Genomic DNA, 25,324 nt, shown 5'->3' on the forward strand with positions numbered 1-25,324 from the left:
TCATCTACAATAACTCCCTTTCCACTGAAGGCTGTCAAGTAGCTTCTTTTAAGAAATGTGCATGTATAACGTGTGTATGTGATGGACACTATTTCCTTTATGTATTTCATTATCAAAACTGTGCTCTATCTACGGGCCAGCCTGGTGGTACAGCAGTTAAGCTCACATGTTCCGCTTCAGCAAGCCACCAGTTCAGATCCCAGGCATGGACCTATGTACCACTTATCAAGCCATACTGTGGCAGGTATCCCACATATAAAATAGAGCAAGCTGGGCACAGATGTTAGCTCAGGGCCAATCTTCCTCGGCAAAAAGAGGAGGATTGGTGGTGGATGTTAGTTCAGGGCTAATCTTCCTCAAAACAAAAGAGAGAAGAATAAAAAGGAAAAAAAAATTGCTCCATCTAAAAGTAATCAAAAGACTAACATTTGGACCACTAAGTACATAAAGCTATCATCAAAAAGACTAGAGATAACAAGTGTTGGCAAAGATGTGAAGAAAAGGGAACCCTTGTGCACTGCTGATGAAAATGTAAACTGGTATAGCCACTATGGAATAAAGTATGGAAGATCCTCAAAAAATTAAAAATAATGATCCAGCAATCCCACTTATGGGTATATATCCAAAGAAAATGAAAACATGATACAGAGGAGATATCTGCACTCCCATTCTTGTTGTAGCATTACAACAGCCAAGATATGGAAACAACCTAAGTGTCTGTCAATGGATGAATGGATAAACAAGATGTGGTATGTATATATATACAACGGAATATTATTCAGCTATGAGAAAAAAGGAAATCCGGCCATTTACAACAACATGAATGGATCCTGAGGGCATTATGCTAACTGAAATAAGCCAGACAGAGAAAGACCAATACTGCACGGTACCACTTATATGTGGAATCTTAAAATAAAGTCAAACTCATAGAAACAGGGATTAGAAAAGTGGTTGCCAGGGGTTTGGGGAGGTGGAGGTTTAAAAGGGTACAAACTTGCTGCTGTAAGATGAATAAGGCTGAGGACCTAACATAAAACATGGTAACTATAGTAGATAACACTGTATTGTATAACTTAAATTTGCTAAGTAGAACTAAATGTTCAAATAAATAAATAAATAAATGAGATGACAGACGTGTGAATGAACTAGATGGAGGAAAATCCTTTCACACTGTACCCATGCATCAAAACACCACAACGTACATCTTAAATACCTGACAATTTTATATGTCGATTATATCTCAATAAAGCTAGAACAAAAGAAAAAAAAGAACAGGGCTATCTGATATTCAAGTTAATGATAATAATAATAATAATAATAATAATAATAATAATAATTACATACAAATTTTTATCTGTTCTCTTCTTCCCAAACTCTCAACCTCTGCTCAAGCCTGTTATTTTCAGACTTCAGAATCTTCTTATAAAAGTTAATGAACCATTCATTTTGGCACACAGATCTGTTTTTGTCATCTTCTTTAAATTCTCTAATGCTCTATTCAGTTTACTAACTGAGTAGTCTAGAGTGAAAAGCATTACCCTTCAAAATGAAAAAAATTAAAAATTTTTAAAGCTATTTTCAATTCAAAACAAAAATCTAATCATCACTTGGGGTAAGCTTAAATACATAGAGACTGCATTTCAAATGAAATTTGTCTGATTTTAAAAGGCTTACTTATTTCCTAGCATTTGTAAAAACCTATGTTTATGTCTGAATATAAAAGCTCAAAACACTCAGTACCAAAATGGGGGCTTTATTTTAGAAACTTTTAGTGTTTGGTGCATTTATTCAATGCCAAGTGACAAAAAGCATCCTGAAGACATTTCCAATTGTCATTGAAATATGAAAAGCTGCTTCACAAATATAGTAAAAATTAATGTAATGAGTGAAGAAAGTAATGACACTTTCAAAAGAATGCCGGTATTTTTTATTCAAATAACGTGAATCTACCCATCAAAAGCCCATGTTTTTTTTAATGCTATCTCCTAATATCAAGTAACCAATAGCTATCTAATTTCAAAATAACAGGTGTGAAAAGAAAAGAAAAAAGTAGACTGATAATATTATAAAATAAAACCAAAGAAAAAAGGGAATGGATAAAGCAGATGTTTTTAAATATTTGAGGCCCATAAAGAAGTCAGTTATTATTAGCTGCTGTCTTCCTCCCAGATCTAAAACCTTTGTACTGGTCACTTCCAGTATAACTAGGGTAGTCAAGTAATTTAAGATGCACATGTTAGTAGCTATGTTATCTACTTTCTAACAAAACACTTCCAATCAGACATAATAAAATTGTAATAAAATGTAAATTTCTTTTCACATTGAAATTTGGAGTTACCTGCTGGCAACGTAAATGTTACAAGGTCAGTTAGAAAATAGCAAGCAAAATCCCCCTTTCTCTGATGAAGAGAGGCAGCTATCTCTCGCCGGATTTGCTCTGTCAGTTCAGGACACACCATTGCTGGAATACACTTTGCTGCTTGCTGAGACACCTTAAATACAAAAGAAACTTTCGTCTGCATCTCATTTATCATCAACAGAAGCAGAAAACAACAATATTTAAAAGAAATCACCAAAATTTTCCAATAACTCAAGGTGGTTTTTTTTCTTTTAATTTTAAAATAGTTTAGGTATTGGCTATTATTTCCTCACCAGTGGAAGTATACAGTAGTACAACTTTCCAGGAAAACAGCCATAAAAATGCTTTACCCTCTGACTCAGCAATTCTTCATCTTAGGAATTTATCCCAAGGAAATACACAAAGATGCATATAAAAATTTAAGCAAAATGGTCTTATTCACAAAGGTTCAGCATAGGAGAGGGAGGGAGAAGAGGAAACAACCTAAGTCAGACTAACCATCATTCTCCTAATAAAAAACTCTTAAGAAAGGGAATTCCAGCTCAGAGAAAGAGAAAAGTACAAACACTCTTCTCCCACTCTGTTAAGAGTATTTCAATATTTATTCTTTGACTTGGAATAAAGAAAACATGATATTTTTAAAGAGTTAGTTCCCACCTACTTCAAATCCCTCCCCATTGGTTATAACTCAGAATTGTTTAAAAAGCATTTGGCTTCTCCAAGAGCAAGAGAGACAACAGACCTTTGAAGTACAGCCTGATGGGAATGAAACAAGAATGCTGGTGTAGTGGGCACTACCACAGAGGACCTCTAAACAAGGAGATGGCTAGAACTTTCCTTTTTAAATAATGAACAGCAATAAATGATGCAAAGATATTATCTTACATTTAAGTTGTATTCCTTTTGTGGAGCTCAAGAAATCTGCATACAGAGAATTCTGAAATCAAAGCTGAGCATCTGCTAGAGAGGAAATGAGCCTGGTGTGAACCTTGAGTAAGCCAGTTAGCTCTATTCTCTGTGACCTTCCTAAACGTAGACTTACACTCACAAACGGGATTTGGAGCAGGAGATCTTCCAATAAGCCTCTCAAAGATTAAATCTTACTAATAATGTCATCTACGTAATATGTGTAGACAACTTAATTGTAATTGCTACTAAGGTAAACTGTTTCAAAAACTCTGCATACCCAACACAACCATTAGATGTCCTTTTCTGAAAACTCCTACATGAAAATTCAGTTCTACTAAACTTTACTGGCCAAGACTACCAGTAATGATGAAATGCTCACTACATCTTAACTCCATGAACCCAATTTTCAAGCAACAAATTATGGAAAACCAAATATTAAATGTTTTCAGAATATAATTGACTATTTCTCAAGTAACAGTGTAAAAATGGATCCCAAAAGTAAATTCAAGAACAGCTTATTTTAAACTCGTAGCCCTCAGCCCCTTTCCAAAAACCAGGGAAGATTTTTCCCAAAAACAACTTGTACAGAAACCTGGACACTGCAAATACTCCAAGAGGAACCTTATAGCCAGTGAATGGCCTCCAAGCTTCCTCCTCCTGCCGCCATCCGTAAGCCTGCCTCCCATCTTCTAGCCTCTTCAACCTTCTCATTCTCAATCATCTCCCTTAGGCTAGCAGTTCTTAACTTACGGCCCATGAACTTGGGAAGGGTGCGTGAACCTGAATGGGAATTTTAATTAAATTTAAATTCTTCATTTTCACTAGTCTCTTGCCTATATTTAAAATGCATTTTCTTGGGGCTGGCCCCGTGGCTGAGTGGTTAAGTTCGCGCGCTCCGCTGCAGGCGGCCCAGTGTTTCGTTAGTTCGAATCCTGGGCGCGGACATGGCACTGCTCATCAGACCACGCTGAGGCAGCGTCCCACATGCCACAACTAGAAGAACCCACAACAAAGAATACACAACTATGTACCGGGGGGCTTTGGGGAGAAAAAGGAAAAAATAAAATCTTTAAAAAAAAAAAATGCATTTTCTTATACATCACAAGTTTGATTTAATATTCTAATAACTATATTTTAATACAATTGATTTCCTTTGCAATCCTATTTATTTTTATTTTACACATTTAAAAACAGTATCTTGAAAAGAAGTCCATAGGTTCCACCAGACTACCAACAGGGTCCATTACCTAAAATCCAATCAAAACCCCTGCCCCAGATATATATCCCCAGAACAGAATGATCTCCTATTCTCACTCCAAAAGTACGTGGCTCTGTGCTATCTCTGCAGACACATCCCTTAAACTAGATTCACACACTCCCCCATCCAGTCTTTCTACTGGCCCCTTCAATTCTGTCCTTTGGACTGCCTACTCTATTGAGACTACAGCCCATTATCAATTTTGTTCTTTCCCTAAAACAATCCTTCCTTCCTCTCTCATATTATATCCGGGTTGTCTATGTGTCCCACAGAATACGACAAAAATGATGGTATGTCACTTCCTAAATTGGGTTATATATAAAGGACACTGCAGCTTCCATTTGGATCCCTCTCTCCCTCTCTCAGATCACTTATTCTAGGTGAAAGCAGCTGCCATGTCATGAGCACCCCTATAGAGGGGCTCCCATCAAAAGGATTTGAAGCCTCTAACTACAGCCATGTGAGTGCGCTGAACCAGATTCTCTAGCCTCAGTCAAGCCTTCTGACAACTGCAGCCCCGGCAGTTTGTAACCTCACGAGACCTTGAGCCAAAACCATTCAGCTAAGCTGGTCCCTGATTCTTCACCCTCAGAAACTGAGAGATGACGAGTATTTGGTGTCTTAAGCTGCTAAGTTTTAAGGTGATTTGTTACACAGCAGTAAGTAAGAAATACACTGGGATTCTACTGTCTTCCCACCGTCAATCCCCAGATTGCTCTTAGGAGATCGGTGACTTAGGCCAGTCCCTCCAGAATCTTCCCATACTCCTCTACCAGCCTGAGGGGAACCTAAAGACTTGAGCCTTGGTTCACAACTGCTTTTTCTATCCTGTCTCCCGCCACCACCAGCAACCATAACCCCACATGCTGGCCCCTCTGAATCCACAACACAACTGTAGCCAGACCTAAGACACTACAGAAACTGCCTGTAACTATTCCATCCCACATTCCAGAACTCTGGCCCTCTAATCACATTGCTGCTTTTCAAACAGTACCCTTTTCCATTATACTCAGTAAGCCTACCCTTTGTGCTCATCTCAGCTGTCTTTCAAGCCCTCCCCTTCCTCTGAGTCTATCAGGTGCCCCTGGTGTCACTGGACTCTTACCAAACTGAACACAGTGGCCAGCCATCTCAATCACACTTTCATCTAACCCTCACATTTCATAATCCCCCCACCCCAGGGCTTTGTTCACATGGTTTCCAAATACTGGTGAATTTGAATATGCAAATATGCATGAGCACATATGGAAGATGTATACTGACAAAATTTGAATCCACAGTTGATCTGACTCTCTGCACTTTTACCGTTTCCCTTATCACTAAAAAAATTACCTGGATAATATAGTCACGTCCTGAGTAATTCACTTGCAACCTCTATCATTTGTAAAATCTACCTAGTTATCTAAGCCAGAAACCTCAGAATCAACCTTGACCCTATCTCATCATTACTCTCCATATCCAATCTATCCACTTAATCCTGACTACACTGCCATCATCTCTCTCAAACCAGCCCACTTCTTTCCATTTCCACTGTCACTACTGTATGGGCATAGGTCTCACCAGCACCCCTGCAGTGCCCTCCTAAGCAGACTTGCCCCTCTCCCATCTGCAGCAACCAAAACACCCTCTGATCTCATCACTTCCCTGCCCCTCTACCTAACACTTTTCAAAGCCTTTTTACTGCTCTCAGAATAATCTTCCAATTCCTTGGCCTAGAAGACCCTTCATAACGCAGCCCCTGCTTACCATTCACACTTCCCCTCTCAGTTCCCAATCACCATCACAACCATGCTGAGTTACTTTCAAGTTCCTGAATTCACCACAAATACCACCACCCTGAATAAATGAATTCAAAAAATTCTTAATAAATGATTTCCTCAACTCTCTTCTCTCCTCCACCTACTTTATGAGGCTAACTCCTACCCATGATCTCAGCTAAAATGATGCCTGCCCTAGGTAAGATATCTCAAAACACTTTCTCAAGTTCTGCCACAGCCCCTGGCACTTACATCTATGACAGCATACTCTGTACAGAATCATCTGTTTATTTCTCTACTTTTCTGGAGGTTCACTGAAGGAGGAGCTAGTGTCTTCACAATTAAATCCCTTATAAGCACAGTGCCTAGCACATAGTAGGTACTCAATAAATATTTGTGAGCTGAGAGAATAAATGAATTAAAGAATGACAGGTACATCCCAGTTTTTTTAAAATCAAATATATGATTCAAATGTTATGGCAAAATGTCCTGTTTTAAAAGCATATACCCTTAAGAATCATATACTACTGAAGTCTTTTAAATTTAATGTGATTTTTAAGGGGGGTAGAAGAATGTAAAACATTTCAGAACTGTTTGGAGAAACATTATAACATCAAAAATGAAAACTAAAGAACACATTGCCTTCACATAAAAGAATGTTTAACCAAAATGCACACTCACCTCCGTAAGCAATATCGCTAACATATCCTGCCTCTGAAAACGTATAGCCAGATGTACCAGAGTATAGCCAACATCAAAAGCAGAAGGACGATTCAGCAAGCGCACTTCATCTGCAGTGAGCTGCCGCGCAATGTCCCCTCCTGATGACTTGTATGCTTCTATAGCAGCTAAATCACCTTCTACAACCCCTAAAACAAGCATCGAAATTGAAAAGAGTTTAATTCCATTTTCCTTCAAAAGGCAGAAACCTGTAGCATTCACTCTAAACTCTTTAAGTGTTTCTCTGTGCTTCCTGGATCCTGGGGCATCATTTAAATGTCATAAAGAATATAAGGAAAATTAGCATATTCCTCTTTAATTTCTTTCCAGAACTAGAACTGCCTCGTTAGGTACTTACCTTCACATCAGTGCTGGCTCCACGTTCTGGGGGCATTTAAAGGAATTGTTAGACTGTATTAATTGGATCAAGGATTGGTAATCTAGTATAAGAAACTAGACTTCATAGAAGACACTAAGTACCTGTTCTGGTCCTGACTCTGAAGAAACCAAGGAGACAGGGAAGTGCTTCCCTTTGGGCATTGGGCTGCTTTTGCCCTTTATATTGCATTTTTAAAGCTGAATCAAAACAAACGCTGAATCTTCCACATTGCTGTTTAGCTCTGAAACACTTCAGAGCAATTAAAACCATTCTCAATGCAAGTGAAAGTTAGCAATATTTTGATTTCAGAATCTCTCATAGCCAAGTCTTCTTTACACCCATTAAGAATTATTAATACAGCAAAACTTGAACCAGATGATTTCAAACAAAAATATGCTAAAATAAAACACTACAAATCAGTTGGGGGGTGGAGAGAGAAAACACGTATCACTTTTTCCAAATCCATAAAGAACTTTCCCTTTCCCGCTGAACCATGTTATTAATCTTAACACAAATTAACGTTAGGTTAAGACTAATCCTATTTACTAAGCAGTACAGTACATCTATGTATAATAAACAAATAGCCTTGACAAAAAATGAAGGAATAGGTTAGCTGTCAAATTTACCACAAAGAGTGTTAAAACACACACATACACACACATGCACACCCAAAACTATAGGACCAAATAATTTTAAGTGTTTCCTAAGAAACAACAGGAAAAATTTGTTGGGTAAAATTCTAATACTAGCTTAAAAATATTCTTGGTATACTTTAAAAGCAGCATTTTTAACTGCTTTCTTGAATTAGGAATTAGATAAATAAGAGCTATTCCTGAGAGTACAACAGATTGGTACAACGTAACTATTTCCCCCAGTCATGAAGAATAACAAAAACTTTAGAATAATTTAATTCCCACATTCACCGAATGCCCATGACATAAAGATCACCACACTAGGCAATGTGAGAAATGCAAAGAGAGTAAAAACACAAATCCTATACTCAAAACAGTCCTTTTTCATCGCATTTGTGAGCCATAAAAGGCCAGCTGCACAAGTTTTCAAACTCTGGGGTCAAAGATCCTTTCTGCAGGGGCCAGCCCCATGGCCAAGTGGTTAAGTTCGTGTGCTCCGCTTCAGGGGCCCAGGGTTTCTCCAGTTCGAATCCTGGGCGCTGACATGGTACCGCTCATCAAGCCATGCTGAGGCAGCATCCCACATGCCACAACTAGAAGGACCCACAACTAAAAATACACAACTATGTACTGGGGGGTTTGGGGAGAAAAAGAAAAAATACAATCTTTAAAAGATCCTTTCTGCAAATCTAGATCCTCTCCCCAGAAAAATGACCCCCTGCCTCAGACACAGATACTTTTCAGGTTAAGAATCCATATCAAACGAAAATACCTTCTTATAGGAATTTTTATTTCCACAACAATGTAGGTTAATACCTTCCTCAATATATATACAAATACCTAAGTACAGCTATAACCCCCACCTCCAACACATAAAGGGCTTCAAAACACCCTTATGGGGCAGAGAGCCCTGCAGAAGTCATCAGGGCTACAACGTGATACGGCGGGCATGACACAAGGGGGATCAATCTTCTCTGGTTGGCCTAAGCCTTAAGAATAGACACAGAAAATACTACTTGAAATAAAAGCAAATACATGGCTAAAGAGTCAAGTACACAAAGAACTCTAAAATTTCTGCTTAACTTGTTTTAATAAACAGACGAGAATAATCTAGTAGAGCTCCTAACTTTTTGAATGAGTCAATGTAGTTTACTTTAGAACTGAAATGCGCTACTCCATTTCCCTTTGGGTATACAGTATTTCCTTATGAAGGCAACCACTTTGCACTTCAGTCCTATCAAAGCTAAAGTATTTCCAGGTGCATATAGTATCAGTGAACCTTTTACAGTTTTTAGCTTTAACCTAAAAAGCATGTATTTGTAAAATTTCCTTGTTTGACATAAGAAATGTTCTAAGCACTTTCAAAAGCAAAGCAAGGACCAAAAAGTCTAATCAAGTTTACCTGAAAAGATAAAGAGGAAGACCTGCACAGTTTTTGTGCATGAGCATGTTTTTGTTTCCCAAAGACAGAGATGAGGTGATCTAAAGCTAAATACCAACTAACTGTTCTTTTGGTTGGAGAAAGGAGAGATCTTCCAAATCACTGTCTTTACTATTTTTAGCTAAGTCAACATATAGCTGACGTCTGGAAAAATCTCATCTTAGAAATTCTTGCTTAAGAATTCGTTTCCTAATGTTTCTGAGGGATTTCTGTAATTAGAAACTAGCAGAATCAAAGTGGGGAGGGGTACAGACTAAACAGTACAACAAAGTGAGCAAACTGTGCTTTGGAAGTATGATTTACCATGTCACCCAGTCTGCCTTCAAATTAAGTGTTTTTTAAAAATATACACAGATGGGCCAGCCTGGTGGCGCAGCGGTTAAGTTCGCACGTTCCACTTCGGCGGCCTGGGGTTCACCGGTGCGGATCCCGGGTGCGGACATGGTTCCGAATGGCAAGCCATGCTGTGGTAGGCGCGTCCCACATACAAAGTAGAGGAAGATGGGCATGGATGTTAGCTCAGGGCCAGCCTTCCTCAGCCAAAAGAGGATTGGCAGATGTTAGCTCACGGCTAATCTTCCTCAGAAATAAATAAATAAATAAAAATAAAAACACACACAACTTCAAATGGTCTGCATGGTATGTGAATTATATCTCAATAAAGCTGATACACACATACACACAAATAGGATTTCTATCTGACCTAACCCAAAACACCAAAAACAATTACTTCTCCCGATCCCAAGGCTCCACATTAAACTGCAGATGGGGGATACTGCCCACTTGCTACCATGGACTAAATACAGGAGGGCAGAAAATGAGGATGAACAGAATAGAGATTTTGTTCTTATTCTTCACAGCATAAAACTCTCCAAACTTTCCAGAACATGAAAAACATAAATTTAAGCATAGGCAAAAAGTAATATTTAAAAGAAAAATATTTCATTGTCTAATGTTTTGGGAATATATAATTCCTTTCTTTTCATTAACTATCACTAAGAGCTCATAGTCTTGGTTACGGGTGAGTTTTCAGCTACAAAAATGAGTAAATTTATTACAAGTCCAATTTCACAAGAATGTCATAAACTGTCCAAATTTTTGGTATATCTTTTTTTACATATTGCTCAAGGAGAGCTACTGATTAAAGTTTAGACAGTTTCTTGGTAGATGGGTTTTCATTGTAAATACAGTGTTTAAGAGAATTTGGCACATACTCAGTTTAAAGTTTTTAGCCACAACAGGTTTTCTACTTGGGAAGAAAAAAAGCATCAGATTATATGTGAAACAACTTACAACATGTCTTTGAGCTCTTCACATAACAATATATTTTTATCACCTTTTAATATTAGGGGATAAAAGAAAAGCAGGAAGAAGGTAGAAGAGTTGGCAAGAAGGAAAAGAGAGCAAATAAATGTAAGTGGTAATATCTCACTTAACGTAACAGAGACTGAGAAAAAACAGAAAAGTTCCAGCAGAAGAGAAAGAGGTGGGGCTGGCCCCGTGGCTGAGTGGTTAAGTTCGCGTGCTCCGCTGCAGGCGGCCCAGTGTTTCGTTGGTTCAAATCCTGGGCGTGGACATGGCACTGCTCATCAAGCCACGCTGAGGCAGCGTCCCACATACCACAACTAGAAGGACCCAGAACGAAGAACATACAACTATGTACTGGGGGGCTTTGGGGAGAAAAAGGAAAAAAAATAAAAAAAATAAAAAGAGAAAGAGGTGATACATATATGCTTTCTAGGTTAATGACATCTCACAATGCCTCCAAGAACAACCGAACATCTTCCTGTTAATACATTTTTTGAAAATTCAACAAACATGTATTACACGTTCTGTCCCTTCCTCCTCCATGCTATGAAGCCAAATTAAAAAGACAGCTGAAGGCACTCGGAGAAGACTAACTTTATAAAACTAACCTGCAGTATCATCATACTTTCAAAATTGATTGAATGAAAAACACAACTAGCTAAGTAGTGGTGCATAACTACATAAAGCAAAAGTGTAAATATACTTTTGAAAACATGAAGACCTAAGAGTAAATGAAAGCTACTATATTATATATTACACAGTTAAAACAAACAACAACAAAAAAAGCAGCTCATATTGTTCTGTAAGCTGGGCCAGAAGTAGAATTTAACATATTTTGCAGCCACAGGTCACAACTTACTGGGGACTTCACAGCTACTATGGAACTCCGTTGGTTAGAATATAGAGCTGGCTTATAGATGTTTAGAAAACAGACATTTTTTTCCCCCATATATGGCACAGTTTTCAAAGTTTTGCCTTATTTTCTTTTATGACATAAAATCATAAGGGTAACTAACTTTGAAAAGAATGCCAAATGGTAAAAAAAAAAGCCAGGACTTACCTGAGCCCACAGGGGCCAGCTCAACACTACCCTGGAGTTCTATGGTAGCTGTGACATCACAGCATGCTTTATGCTGTGGGGTCAGGGTGGACTTGGAGTCAGCTGGCACAATTTCAGGAACCCTTAAAGAGAAAAGTTAGTTTTAAGTGGTAATGTTCAGAATCCTTTACCAGGGTCAGTAGAAAGATGCAGATGTGGCTGGCTATGACGTCTGGGTAGTTTTCCTCTATCCAGAGTTAAATTCATTTAACTGGTTTTCCATATTAAAAAGGAAACTATACCACTCAGTAATACTTTTTCTTTATACTCCTAACCATTTGGCTGTAGTTCAATCAGGAACTTGGCTTAGATATTCGCAGCAATCTCAGGCATGAGCTGCTTTTTAAATAAAATGACCTCAATATTTTTAAGTGTATCTTCAAGTAGGCACAAGCTTAGTGGCAATCCTAAAAATAGCAACACCAAACACAAATCACCTCCTAGATGCATTTTCACATAATGACCAAGAGCAACAAGTTAAAATCTACCATTTCTGTTCCTAGAATAGTGCTATAGAACAATAACCTTTTCAAAAAACCAAAAGAGGTGAAAATCACAAATCAGAAATAAACTCAAATTTAATCTAATCTACACCAAGATGAGTTTCTATTAATTCATTCAATAAATTCACTCCATTATGAAAACACCCTCTTCAGAAAAAAGATTCAACGATAGGGAAGTCAAAATAATCTCTAATTAAGGACTTTAAACGTTCTATTATTAATCATGACAAACTATGCCAAATATAGTTTATACTTTGGAGCTCTTACTTCCTTACATCTTTGATCAGACTGTTAACAACCCAACTGCTGTGGAAATACAAATCCCCAAATTCATGGAAAAATATCTGAATTGACAGATACCTTCGTGAGAAAGATCTTGCCATGCGGAAAGAATTACTGCTGTAAGCATGATGGAAGGGTTTAAAGGAACAATGTCACAAAGTTATCTTTAGGAAGGTGATCAGATATGAGGACCAACGTTAATGGCTTAAAAAAGATGAATGTGAATTCAAATCACAAAGTTCACTTAAAATATTGCCAAAAGAGTCAAGTGAGGGGATATTAAGGTTCTTAAAAATCTAGGCTTCCAGTCATATAAAATAGTGTATGTCAAAACCACATTCACCACTGAAATCAAGTCCCAAAAGTTTTTCTGAATTCAAGTAAAACTTTCACCTGCTACACTGCCAAGCTATCCTGGCTGAATTTGAAACCAAACTTTAGATTTTTAGAATCACACTGTTTTAGGTAGGCCTGAAGGGACTCAAGAGTCCAGCCCATTCTCTTTACAAGTGAGAAAACCAGAGTGTAAACGAACATTTTACAAAGGGGGGAGAGGTACAAAAGAAAAAACTTTCATGACAGCATAACATCATACTGTTCACATTCTATCCACGTAACTCTTCTTCTAGTCAAAAATACTCTGATAGAACTAAGACAATCATCAAATTGGAAGCAATGTTAAAAAGTTACTTAGTCCATCCTGATGAGGTCCCCAGGAAAGTCGCTATAATTTGCCACTCAAGAGAAGGTTCCACAGCTTCAATAAACACTTATCCACATAAGCTGAGTGGCAGAGATTTCCCAAAAGTTTCAGGCCCATATATCCAACAACGCTTTAGACATCCTCACTACATCATACCTAAAACTTAACTTCACGTCTCCCACATTTAGGAAAAATGATACTGCTACCCAACCCAAGGATCCAAACCAAAAGTCTGAGTAACTTTCTTAACTGTTTCTCTCCTCGGCCCCAACATCAATTCTTCCAAGTTTTGTCGACCCTACCTTTGAAGTCTCTCTAAAATACATCCCCCTTGCCCCACATCTCCATTGCCTCCACCATAAATCAAGGCAATACTCTTTCTGAGCTGGATCACTTTAATTTCCTCCTAAGTGGTCTGCTTGCCTCCAGTGCTGCCACCTCCCAATCTAGTCTCTCCGCTATGACCAGAGTGATCTTCCTAAACCACAAATCTGATTAAGGCAGTCTACTTCCAAATGCTTACCATTGCCCTTATGTTCGGAGTTAAACTCCTTAGCCAGAGCAGCAGGCCTTGAAAGGTCCAGCATTACCCTGAAGCTTCTCTCTCACAGCTCCCATTCTACACTCCAACCCTGCCAACTTCTTTCAGATTACTGGACAGGCCGTGACCTCTCCTGACTCTGGGGTCTTAACACATGCTATTCCCTCTGACAGAAACATTGTTCCTTCTTCCTCTCGGTAAGGTTTTGGCTTAGGCCACTTCTTCCTGAAAGCCCTCTCCAAATCCCCAAATAAGATAAGGGTATATACTCCTCCAGCACTAGATACCTCCCCTACTGAACACTACATTGACTTGTTGAATTCCATCTTCCTCCGCCAGACCACAAGCCCGCCGAGAGCCATGACTTCTCTCACAGTGCTTGGGAGCACACTCAATGACTATCTGAACATATAAATGAATGGACAAACAAAGAAAAGGCAAAAGCTAAGATACTTGTGAAAAGCAATGGGAGGGTGGAGCATGATAGACTTTCAAATTTTTAAGCATGCCTTAGATTTTTTAATATCTAATAAAGCTATAATTATTTAAGCAAAAGTGTGATATTGATGTAAAAAACAAAATAAAGAGCCTCAACGAATGATGTAGAATCATTTTATGTATGATAGAACCACCCAAATCAATAGGGAAAGAATTTATTTAATAAATCATATTAATGGACATTATTTTGAAAAATATTTAAATTCTTAGTCCAATCCAAAAAATTGTGAAAAACAACAAAGATAAAATGCTACTAGCACAGCTCTCCCTACGAAAAAAGGGAAAGAAATTTGCAACAAATATGACTAGTACATACTTTTAATTATTTATACATATTATTTACATACACTTCACATAACTTGATAAAATCACAAAGGAAAATGGACAAATGATGTGAATCAACAATTCACACAAAAACTACGAATGACCAATTAAATCAGACAGCATGCCTCCCTAAATAACACACATTAGCAGAGATACAGCTGCGCCCTTACACTGATGACGGGAATAGAACTGGTACAGTCCTTCCAGATAACAATTTACCAGTATGCATAAAGTACCCTTTAAGGGGTTTATATCATTTGATCCTATAACCCCATTTTGGAAACCTAAGAAAATCATTAGAAATGCTGACAATTTTGTCCATCAAAACACTATCAGAATAAAAACTTTTCAAATAACCTAAAAGGCTAATAATAAGGGATAGATTAAAGTATAGTAACTCAATGTCATATTCTGCATTCATTTTTAAAAGATGAAAACATTTTAATTACTTCAAAATGTAAAGTTCAACAAAAAATGTATAATTTCAATTATATAAAAATAGATGTAAAAAACCTGAAAATACACAAAAATACAATAGATTTCCTCTAGACAATGATACTATAAACTATATTTTTTCTCACAGCTTTTCTTATCTCTGAAAGATTCTACAATGAGTATGTTCTGCTTTCATTATTTAAAAATGAACTAAACTCTCACACTGTTACAGGAAATCTGTACATAATAACATCTAAACTTGATATAACAAGAAATACGGATATGTCCATCAACAGATGAATGGATAAACAAAATGCGGTAATATACATACAATGGAATATTATTCAGTCTTAAAAAGGAAGGAAATTCTGACACATGTACAACAAGGATGAACCTTGAAGACATTACACTAAATGAAGTAAGCCGGTCATAAAAGGTAAAATACTGTATGATTCCACGTACATAAGGTCCCTAGAGTGGTCAAATGCATAGAGCCAGAAACAAGAATGGTGGTTGCTGGGGGCTGGAGAAGGTGCAAAGGGGAGTCATTGTTAATGAACACAGAGTTTCAGTTCTGCAAGATGAAAAAAGTTCTGGAGATGGATAGTGGTGATGGCTGGACAACAATGTAGATGTACTTGATGCCACTGAGCTGTACACTTAAACATGGTCAAGACGGCAAATTCTATTATGTACATCTTACCACAAGTAAAATAAATTTTAAGGAAAAAATGATACAAGGACAGTATTCAAAGATATTAGCGATGATGCTTCAAATAATATCACCTATGTAGTATTATTCCCTCCCGCAAAAAAAGTCAAATGTTTAAATTTAATCTACTCATATCCAAATTGAGGATCATTCTGTAAAACACATGGCCTGGACTCTTTGAAAATGTTAAGTGTCATGAAAGAGTAAATAAAAGAAGAAAAACAAAAATCACCTGAGGCACCATTTAGATTAGAAGAGACTAAATAGATAAAACAAATAAATAAAATGTATAATCCTTGATTGAATGGGGTTGGAGCAATAGCTATTAGTGAAACTGAATATGGACGTTGAATATTAAACATTCTCAGTAATTATACTGTGTGATACAGGGAAAATATCTTTGTTTTTAAACCTACGTAGTGAAGTATTTAGGGACAAAACGTCATGACACCTGCAGCTAACTCTCAAACGGTTCGGGAAAAACTCACACAGAAAGAGACAAATAGAGACAGTGACAGGGAGAGAGCAAACCTGGCAAAGTACTAACCATTGGAAATTTTAGGTCAAAGGCAGGCAGTGTTTGATGTACTATATGGTAACTTTTTCAGAGGTTTTTAAATTCCTCAGAATAAAAGAGGGATGGGGGAAAAAGTGAGTTGTCTCTGCACAGCAGGATGGAAGGTGGAAAGAAGAAAAACTATTGCTTTTCTTTATAAACTTATCTATATGGGTTGATTTTTTTTTAAACATGTGCATAGTTTACTCTAATAAATGTTTAAAATTAAAGTTATTTTACGGTAAGCAGTAAAGTTCTCTGGAGCCTAAACACATCTTTTTATATTTAATACTTAAACGATACATTTGGATTTCATAATTCAATGTGTTCATTTAATATAGTGCTTTTAAAAAATGAAAGCCTTTACTAAATCAATGAAGCATATTCAAATGTCAGTATCACATAATCAAGAATCACCACACATATTCTCTCTGTCAGCATAGGGAGGCACATTATTAGTTGGTAGGCCCGTGTAATCAATCATTTCTAAAAGCCAGGAATTACGTCTCAGACAGACTAAAGGCAACCAGGAGAATACTGCCCGGGGCTCTATTTCTACCACTGCCGTGCATTTGCCTTAACAGACACTCATTCCTGGAAGGTTCTTTTTTATCCCAGGTGTCCGGAAGCACTTTCAAAAGCCAAACTAAACTGGCCAGGGGAAAGAAAACATCTGTGTATTCCCTACTGATTAGAATCTTTTATATGTACTGCTGAGAATTACCACAATTCACTTAAAAATCACAATATAACATGTTATTTTATATCCAGAATTCCAAAATCACAAGAGGAAATCCTCAGAAATTTGAAGAAAAACTATCTGAAGATAACACTCCTTTCATGGTGCTAAAAACAATTCTATTACCTGTAATATTAACTACCTTAGAAAGGAAGGAGATCACATCCAAGAATGTGGAGTGAAAGTGGACATGGCAGTTTTCATAGCTACACACACACATCCCACGTAAGAGTTATCACACAAAGTTAACCAAGGACATACAAGGCATTGCCAGCATTCTAGCAGCTTACTTTCCTTTTATGGATGCAGTGCCAAAGATTTGCTGCAGGAGTCTGCATGTATTTTGGATTCTATTAAAAGCTTTTATTAGGATATTTTAACTCAAACTATTTTTGTTTAAAAAAACTTGATGGTTTTAAATGTCAAAGACTAGTAAGACCTAAGACCTTTTTTCCGGCTAAGCTTTCATTCACATGCAAAGCAATGTATTAAGGAAAAAAGGACACCAAATCAGAAGAGCATCTTTCAGTAGAACACTCAGTATGGTATAACAGAAAATCAAGTTCATAACCAAACAAAATGGCCCATTAGCATCCTGGAATAAATCCAGGACTTAAAAAATAACCATAACTTGGGGCACCGGTGGAGTAATGGTTAAGCTCACGAGCTCTACCTCAGCGGCCCGGGATTCGAGGGTTCAGATCCCAGGCACAGATCTGTACATTGTTCATCAAGCTATGCCATGGAAGCATCCCACATAGAAAATAAAGGAAGACTGGCACATACGTTTAGCTCAGCAACAATCTTCCTCAGGCAAAAAGAGGAAGACTGGCAACAGATGTTAGCTCAGGGCCAATCTTCCTCACCAAAAAAACAAACAAAAACCATAACTTAACTCTACCAGAACAGTGAACAGTTTTATTAGCTTCCTCTCTAAATTCCCAGATGATGATCTCTAAAAATTAAATATTAGAACACAGACCTGCTACTGGGATACCAACTCAGTGAGGATGGCCACAAAGCAATTCCAGAGGGCAGGAAAAATTCTAAAGATGGAAAATAGATTGTCCGAACAGCTATGGTATACACCAAGCTGAAAGTAGGCAAACACAAGCAAAGCAAACAGAATACTACAGAAATGCCACACTAAAAATCAAGTTCAAATAAGGTGGCCTGATCATGGAATGCTGGGAAATACTAGGAGGTGACAGACTACCTTGGGACACAGCAATCAGCTCCATATAGGCATATTTATTTAGCTGACTTGGAAAAAAAGGACTGAAAACATTAATATTCATAGGCATCAAACACTATGCAGAAGTTCCAGTAACAGTACTCCTTTGAACCATATGGAGCAGAAAAAAAAACACTGAATAAGAAATATCTACTTGGTCTTCCTCCACTGTTCCTGGCACATAGCTCCTAAAACCCTTGTAATTTCCTACATAAGAGTCACAGAGGCATCTTTCGTTATAATATTTAGTTTTGTTCTCAGTTTCTGAAACAGCTCCAGCGATAAAGGTGAAATAGGTGTCTTGTTATTCACATAACGAGCCCCTTCAACCACTTCTGAGTTTACGTTAATAAGGTGACTTTTGGAGAGCCCCTAAGGATGGGGGGTTGGTTGCCAGGGGAAACAATCATGTCATTAGAGGGTTGGAACTTTCAGCCCCACCCCATCCCCATCTCCTGGGAGGGGAGAGGGGCTGGAGGTTGAATCAGTCATAAAATGGCCAACGATTTCATCAATCTTGCCTACATAATTAAGCCTCCATAAAAATTCCAGAAATAGAACCGGGCTGGTGAACACGTGGAGGTGCTGGGAGAGTGGCGGCCAACATGGCAAGCCCCCTCCCTTGCCCTATGCATCTCTTCCCCCTGGCTGTTCACGAGTTATATCCTTTTCTAATAAAACAGTAATCTAGTAAGTAAAATGTTTTCCTGAGTTCTGTGAGCCATTCTAGCAAATTAATTGAACCCAAGGAGGAGGTTCTGAGAACCTACAATTTATAGCAGGTAGATGAGAAGCAAAGGTACTGTACTTGAGACTGGCATTTAGGGGACATGTGGGACTTGACACTATCTCCAGGAAGACAGTGTCAGAACTGAGTTAAATTGCATGACATCCAGCTGGTGTCTGGAGAATCCAAGAATTGCTTGGTTTAGGAAAGTGCCCACCACCCCCTCAACACATACACACACACACGTGGTGGCCAGTAATGCTGTGAGCATAGCGTAAGGCTAGAGGAGACACAGAGAAGAGAGTTTTTCCTTCCAAACACCCATACCAACTTTGCCTAGAAAAGGATAACAACATGGCTACATCATATCCAGCGAGTCACTTAGCCTCTCTGTGCCTCAGCTTCTCATTACATAACAAAACGACGATTATCATCCCCTCTAGGAACTGTTGAGGGTTAAGTTAAAATTTTCCACAAACTGTAAATTAAGATGCTATTTGTAATTTTTTTTGAAGAAGAAGATTAGCCCTGAGCTAACATCTGCTGCCAATCCTCCTCTATTTTTGCTGAGGAAGACTGGCCCTGAGCTAACATCCATGCCCATCTTCCTCTACTTTATATGTGGGACGACTACCACAGCATGGCTTGCCAAGCAGTACCATGTCCGCACCCAGGATTCGAACTGGCAAAGCCCAGGCCGCTGAAGCAGAACGTGCGAACTTAACTGCTGCACCACCGGACTGGCCCCTATTTGTAATTTTTTAAAAAGACGTTATTTGTATTAATTTCCTGTCACTGTCCTAACAAATTACTACAAACTTAGTGGCTTGAAACAATACAAGTTTTTTATCTTAAAATTTGGGAGAGGTTAGAAGTTCCACATGAGTCTCACTGGGCTAAAACCAAGATGTGCTCCTTGGGGAGGTTCTGAGGGGGCTTGCCTTTTCCAGCTTCTAGAGTCTGCCTGCATTCCTCAGATCACAGCCGCACATCACTAGGACCTCTGCTGCTCCACTGTCACATCTCCTTCTGTGACTCTCTCCTGTCTCCCCCATTCACTTCTAAGGGGCCTTATGATTACAGTGAGCCCATGTGGATAATCTGGGATACTCTCTCCATCTCAAGGTCCTTAATTTAATTACATCTGCAAAATCCTTTTTGCCATATAAGGAAGTATACTGATAGATTCTGGGGATTAGGACTTAGACATCTTGGGGGGCTGGAGAGCATTATCCTGCCTGCCACACTATTTAAATCATTCACGTAATCAGAAAAAAGCCCAAAGGCGGGTGGGGGAAGGAGCCTAAAGGAAGTCAAGTACAGTCATGTGTCACTTAAGGAGGGAGAGACCCTCTGAGAAAGGCATCCTTGGGCAGTTTCGTCGTCATGCTAGCATCAGGGAGTGTACTCACACAAACCTAGATGGTATAGCCTACTATACGCCTAGGCTGTATGGTATCAATCTTACGGAACCACCATCATTTATGTGGTCCGTTGTTGCCCAAAACGTCATTATGCAGCGCATCACTATAGTGGGCAAGTGAAAAAAATACAGATTTGGACACTGTAATCCATCTCGTTAATAGTGTATTTTTCAACATACCTAATGTTTTGTGCCTTCAAATAAGTCATCATTAAAATGTCTCTGTAGAGCAAATTAATAACTTTTAAAGCTAAGGAGTACTGAACTAGAGAATTAAAAGCCTCTTATATTTTTTTCTTTACAATAATTTATATGCCCTGAGTTTCCCCTAAAGTTAAAAAGTCAGCCACAAAGACATCTTAATAAATGGGTAAAATCACTATTGTGTCCTATATCAAGGGTTTTTTTTTCTGTTTTGTTCTGATGTGGTCATTTTCTCAGTATAAATCACTTCAGCATTCCAGTTCATAGTACTATCATCTCTCAAAAACTAATCTTACGTGACTTTTTCTTCCATTGAAGTTAATTTAATTTTGTTTGGATTATTGTACAATACTCCTTTCACTTGACCAGACTCTATATCTCAAAACTAGGAATTAAAAAAGTCACCATAGCATATTACACTTTGCAATAAATTTGTTTTTCCAGAGAAAGAAAAATAACACTACCACAACCTTAATGGTTTACTTCATTGAGAAAAACCATTCATATACATATATTTAATACCAATACCAAAATAAATTGAAAAGAATATTTTAAAATATAATAAACCTAAACATTGCTAATTTTTGTTAAAATGAAAAAAGAGTGTTAGTGAAACCCCATGGACAAATACATTCTGACATGTTTAACACCATACAAGTTTTAGACATTCCTACATTTATATGTGACACTGTGGAGTGGGCAGACAGATATGACACCGTATACAGGTTTCTGGAAAGGGGGCCAAAATACAATTGGCATCAATACAGAAAATAACTGCCACAGATATTGATCTTCAACACAATTAAATTAGGAGAAAGGGTGAAATGTTAGATCAAATATAACAATATTTTTGGGGTTGGCCCCGTGGCCGAGTGGTTAAGTCCGCGCGCTCCGCTGCAGGCGGCCCAGTGTTTCGTTGGTTTGAATCCTGGGCGCGGACATGACACTGCTCATCAAACCACGCTGAGGCAGCGTCCCACATGCCACAACTAGAAGGACCCACAACGAAGAATATACAACTATGTACCGGGGGGCTTTGGGGAGAAAAAGGAAAAAATAAAATCTTTAAAAATATATATATATAACAATATTTTTGCAGACAACTTAAAAGTTAATTCTAATATTTTTCTGTGTTTTAAGAATCATACAACTTTTTAGACACATCAAAATTTTACTCAGGAATAATCAAGACTACAATCCTCAGGATTCCATTTCAGCATGCTCATTCATAAGAAGATTCTAGTTTACCCCGTAAGTCAGTGATTCTCAACAGGGGCACCAGTGCACACTACAGGTCGCCCGAAAGCTGGGGAGCAACAGAAGATATTTTGATGCACGTGTTCTCTATAACGCCACTGCCATGGGACAACTGAACACTTCAGCAAAAAAAATTCCAGTTTCAACATGTAGCTGTTATACAAGCTTGACTCTTTTCCCCCTATGCCTTTACCACCACCACCCCCACCAATCTCAAATCTTTCCCATCTCCATTAGCAGGGTCACTGAACAAGCTAAATGGAAGACAGATGCAGCTGCTATTTAAGATGTGAGACAAAATGCCAAATAGGAAGCATTAGATCCAATGACAACTGAATAAAAAATTTTCAAGTAAAAAGTTTATTTGATTTAGGACGGTAGGTATAGCAAACACAGACGATGATTTTTTTTCTTTATAACATATATTCATCAAATTATCAAATATTCATCAGTGAAGGTAGGAAGATAGAGAAATTAAACGTCAAGAAATCTGACTTCAGGCTTTCCATATCCATAGACTGCCTGGTGATAAATTGAGGCCTCTCTACTCTTTCCAACAAAACCCTATGATACCTACTTCCTCTCTCTTCCCCTGACAAGGAGAAGTCAAGATGGCTCCCACGGGGTCGAGCCCCAGGTAGTCTGTAAAGTAAAAACATACAGAAAGCAAAAAGTCTAGAAATTCAGGAGAGGAGCAGAAAGGTCTACCTGTTCAAATCCCAGTTTCCAGGAAGATTTATTCACCAATTGATTTAACAAATATTTGAATATTTAAAGCACTGTGTTAGGTACTAGGATATAGCTGTAAACAAGTGACAAAATTCCTGGCCCTCATGAAGCTTAAATTCTAAGGAAGAGAGAGACAAATAATAAGGTGACCAAGTGTATTAGAAGGTGACAAGCGTTGTGAAGAAAATTAGAGCTGGGGGCAGGGTTACAGGACAGGGCTACAACGTTAGATACAGCAGTCAGGGAGGCCTCACTGGGAAAGGCAACATTGAGAAAAACTGAACAAGTAAATCAGCTTTCCTGCAACCTAGAGAAAGAGAAATGCAGGCAGAGGAAACAGTAAGAACAGAGGCTTTAAGGCTCACTTGTAGACAAGAAAGGTAGCTAGACCGGCTGGAATGAATGAGCGAGGTTGAGAGCAATAGACGAGGTCAGAGGGAAACAGTGTTTATGGGGGCAGAGAGGTGCAGGAACAGAGAGCCTAAAGAGTCTTTAAGAGACTGGCTTTTACTCTGAGCAACACAGAGAATCACTGGAGGGTTCTGAGCAGAGTTTTAAAAGAGTAGCTTCTATGTGGAGAACAGTTTGTAAAGGAGGACAAGGGCAAAGAGATCAGGTGGTTTGGACCAGGGTGGCGAGAAGTGGCGAGATTCTGGATATATTTTAAAGGTAGAGTCAATAAGATTTTCTGACATATAGGAATGGGGTATAAGAGAAAAAGAGGAGGCTCAAGGATGACCAACGCTTTTGGAACAGCAAATGGAACGAAGAACTTGTCATCAACCGAGATGGGGGACTGTGAGAGAACAGATTTGAGGGAGAGACCAGTTCAGTTTTAGCCTCACTGAGTTTGAAATGAGCTTTTTAAATATTAGATATTCAAAAGAAGATGTTGCATAAGCAGGTAGCTATATAAGTCTAGGGTTCAGGAATACAAGAAGTTGTTACACAGATTTAATTTAGGACTCGACTCTGATCCTGTGTCTTTTCAAGGGATCAACTTGGGTCACAAATTTAGATGTTCTTTTAAAAGACCACTGATTCAACACAATAGCAGAACTAAAATGGTGCGCTAGGTAGTGCTGCCCTATTCTCTAGAGACATTATTATCTATCCAGTGGGAAAGGCAGTCTATGCTTAGCACCAACATGTCCTCCCAGAAAATACCTGGCACCAAACTGCAGACATTCCAGAGACAACTGCACACTTAAATTCACACCTCTGCCTTTACCATCGCAGCTCCCACTCCCAAATTCCACTTTTACTGATGTCAGGTTTTGGCATTGCTGTCCCCAACATCCTCTCACCACCCAAGATAACAAGGCTTATGTGAAACTTACACCCAACAGTCATTTAAAAGAGTCTTGCTCAATACTGATGCTGCTTTAGTTTACTCTTGCCTTCTCAACAACGGAATCTTCCTCATTCCTATTTTACCAGCTACAAAGCTGGCCTGAGGTTGAGATTTTTTTTTCCAATTTTAAATGAGAAAGTCTCACGTTTTATACTTAATATAAATTTTATACGCAGTACACATTTTATACTGAGCATATATATTTTGGAAATGATTTTTTTTAATACACGTGCTGCCAAAGCGAGCACTTAGATGATTTTTTTAAATGCCTAACGTCAACAAGCTATAATATGTCATCTCTAATGAAATCTGGAGAACATAAGGCAGGCAGAAAAGGGGAAATAAAGATTAATTTTCATTACATGTGGACTTCTGGTAATTAACCCAACACAATGTAAACAAGTAAAAAAAGTTTTAACATACTTCAGTTATGTTTACAAATCAGGATATGACTACCCAATAAAGATAGGGCCATAATCTTTTGTACAACAGTTCAGAACCACATCGTGTAGTGAACAGGCAAAAGATATTTGCTGACAGGAAAGAGAGAATCCACATTACTAAGAAGCAAATACAATCAATCCTTGGCTCTAAGAACCTAGAACCTCTGGATTGGGTGGGAACAGGAACTTAAGGACAAAGAAACTGTTTTGTAAATGAAACAAGACCAAATCCAGTATTAGTCTTGCTCGTAGGAGTTTTTGTTCCACCTTTAAAATGAACTCACAGCTATCAGAATGCGAAGTACAAGGATCAAAAGAAAGAAGAAAATGTGGAAAGAAAAGGCAGCACCAAAAAGACAGAGTACTTACAAAGACAGGAAATAATAGCCATAAAGATAAAGTTATACTGATTGGTCTAACTTGTGTGTTTTAAGAGGAGAAAATATTTCAAAGCAGGAGTTCTTATCCTGAGACCCACTAACTTGAAGAAACAACGAACCTCTGATTCCTAAAGGATTCTATGACCCCAAAAGAGGTTAAGAATTGTTCCAATGTAGTCCATTTCCACCTATAAACTTACGTGTCCTATAAGACCACCTTGTAGTAAATGCATGCATGGTACACTACTGCCTGCAAAAAGGATTTTAAGAACGTTCCAAAAGGTATACAGGTAATTAAAAAACAACCATGCCTAGATACAAAAAGTCACGTAATGTAAGATTCCATTTATATGAATATCCAGAAGAGGTAAATCCATAGAGACAGAAAGCAGACTGGCGATTATCAGGGACTGTGGAA

At 38.2% G+C, this 25,324-nt stretch overlaps 1 protein-coding gene across 6 annotated transcripts in view; it reads right to left on the reverse strand.

Annotated features, from left to right (window-relative positions):
- Nucleotides 1-25,324, reverse strand: part of ZRANB1 (zinc finger RANBP2-type containing 1) — a 65,942-nt gene that overhangs the window by 15,287 nt on the left and 25,331 nt on the right. For 4 of the 6 annotated variants that reach the window (XM_070572523.1, XM_070572599.1, XM_070572667.1 and 1 more), the window contains 2 exons: nucleotides 6,965-7,152; nucleotides 2,339-2,492 (listed from right to left, as the gene is read on the reverse strand). In XM_070572523.1, the coding sequence (XP_070428624.1) occupies nucleotides 2,339-2,492; nucleotides 6,965-7,152 (342 nt within the window). Of the gene's footprint in view, nucleotides 1-2,338; nucleotides 2,493-6,964; nucleotides 7,153-11,823; nucleotides 11,946-25,324 lie in introns of all 6 variants that reach the window. The other 2 variants (XM_070572794.1, XM_070572734.1) reach the window with 1 other exon arrangement.

Source organism: Equus przewalskii, chromosome 1 (genome assembly GCF_037783145.1).
Source record: "Equus przewalskii isolate Varuska chromosome 1, EquPr2, whole genome shotgun sequence".
NCBI classification, from domain to species: domain Eukaryota; kingdom Metazoa; phylum Chordata; class Mammalia; order Perissodactyla; family Equidae; genus Equus; species Equus przewalskii.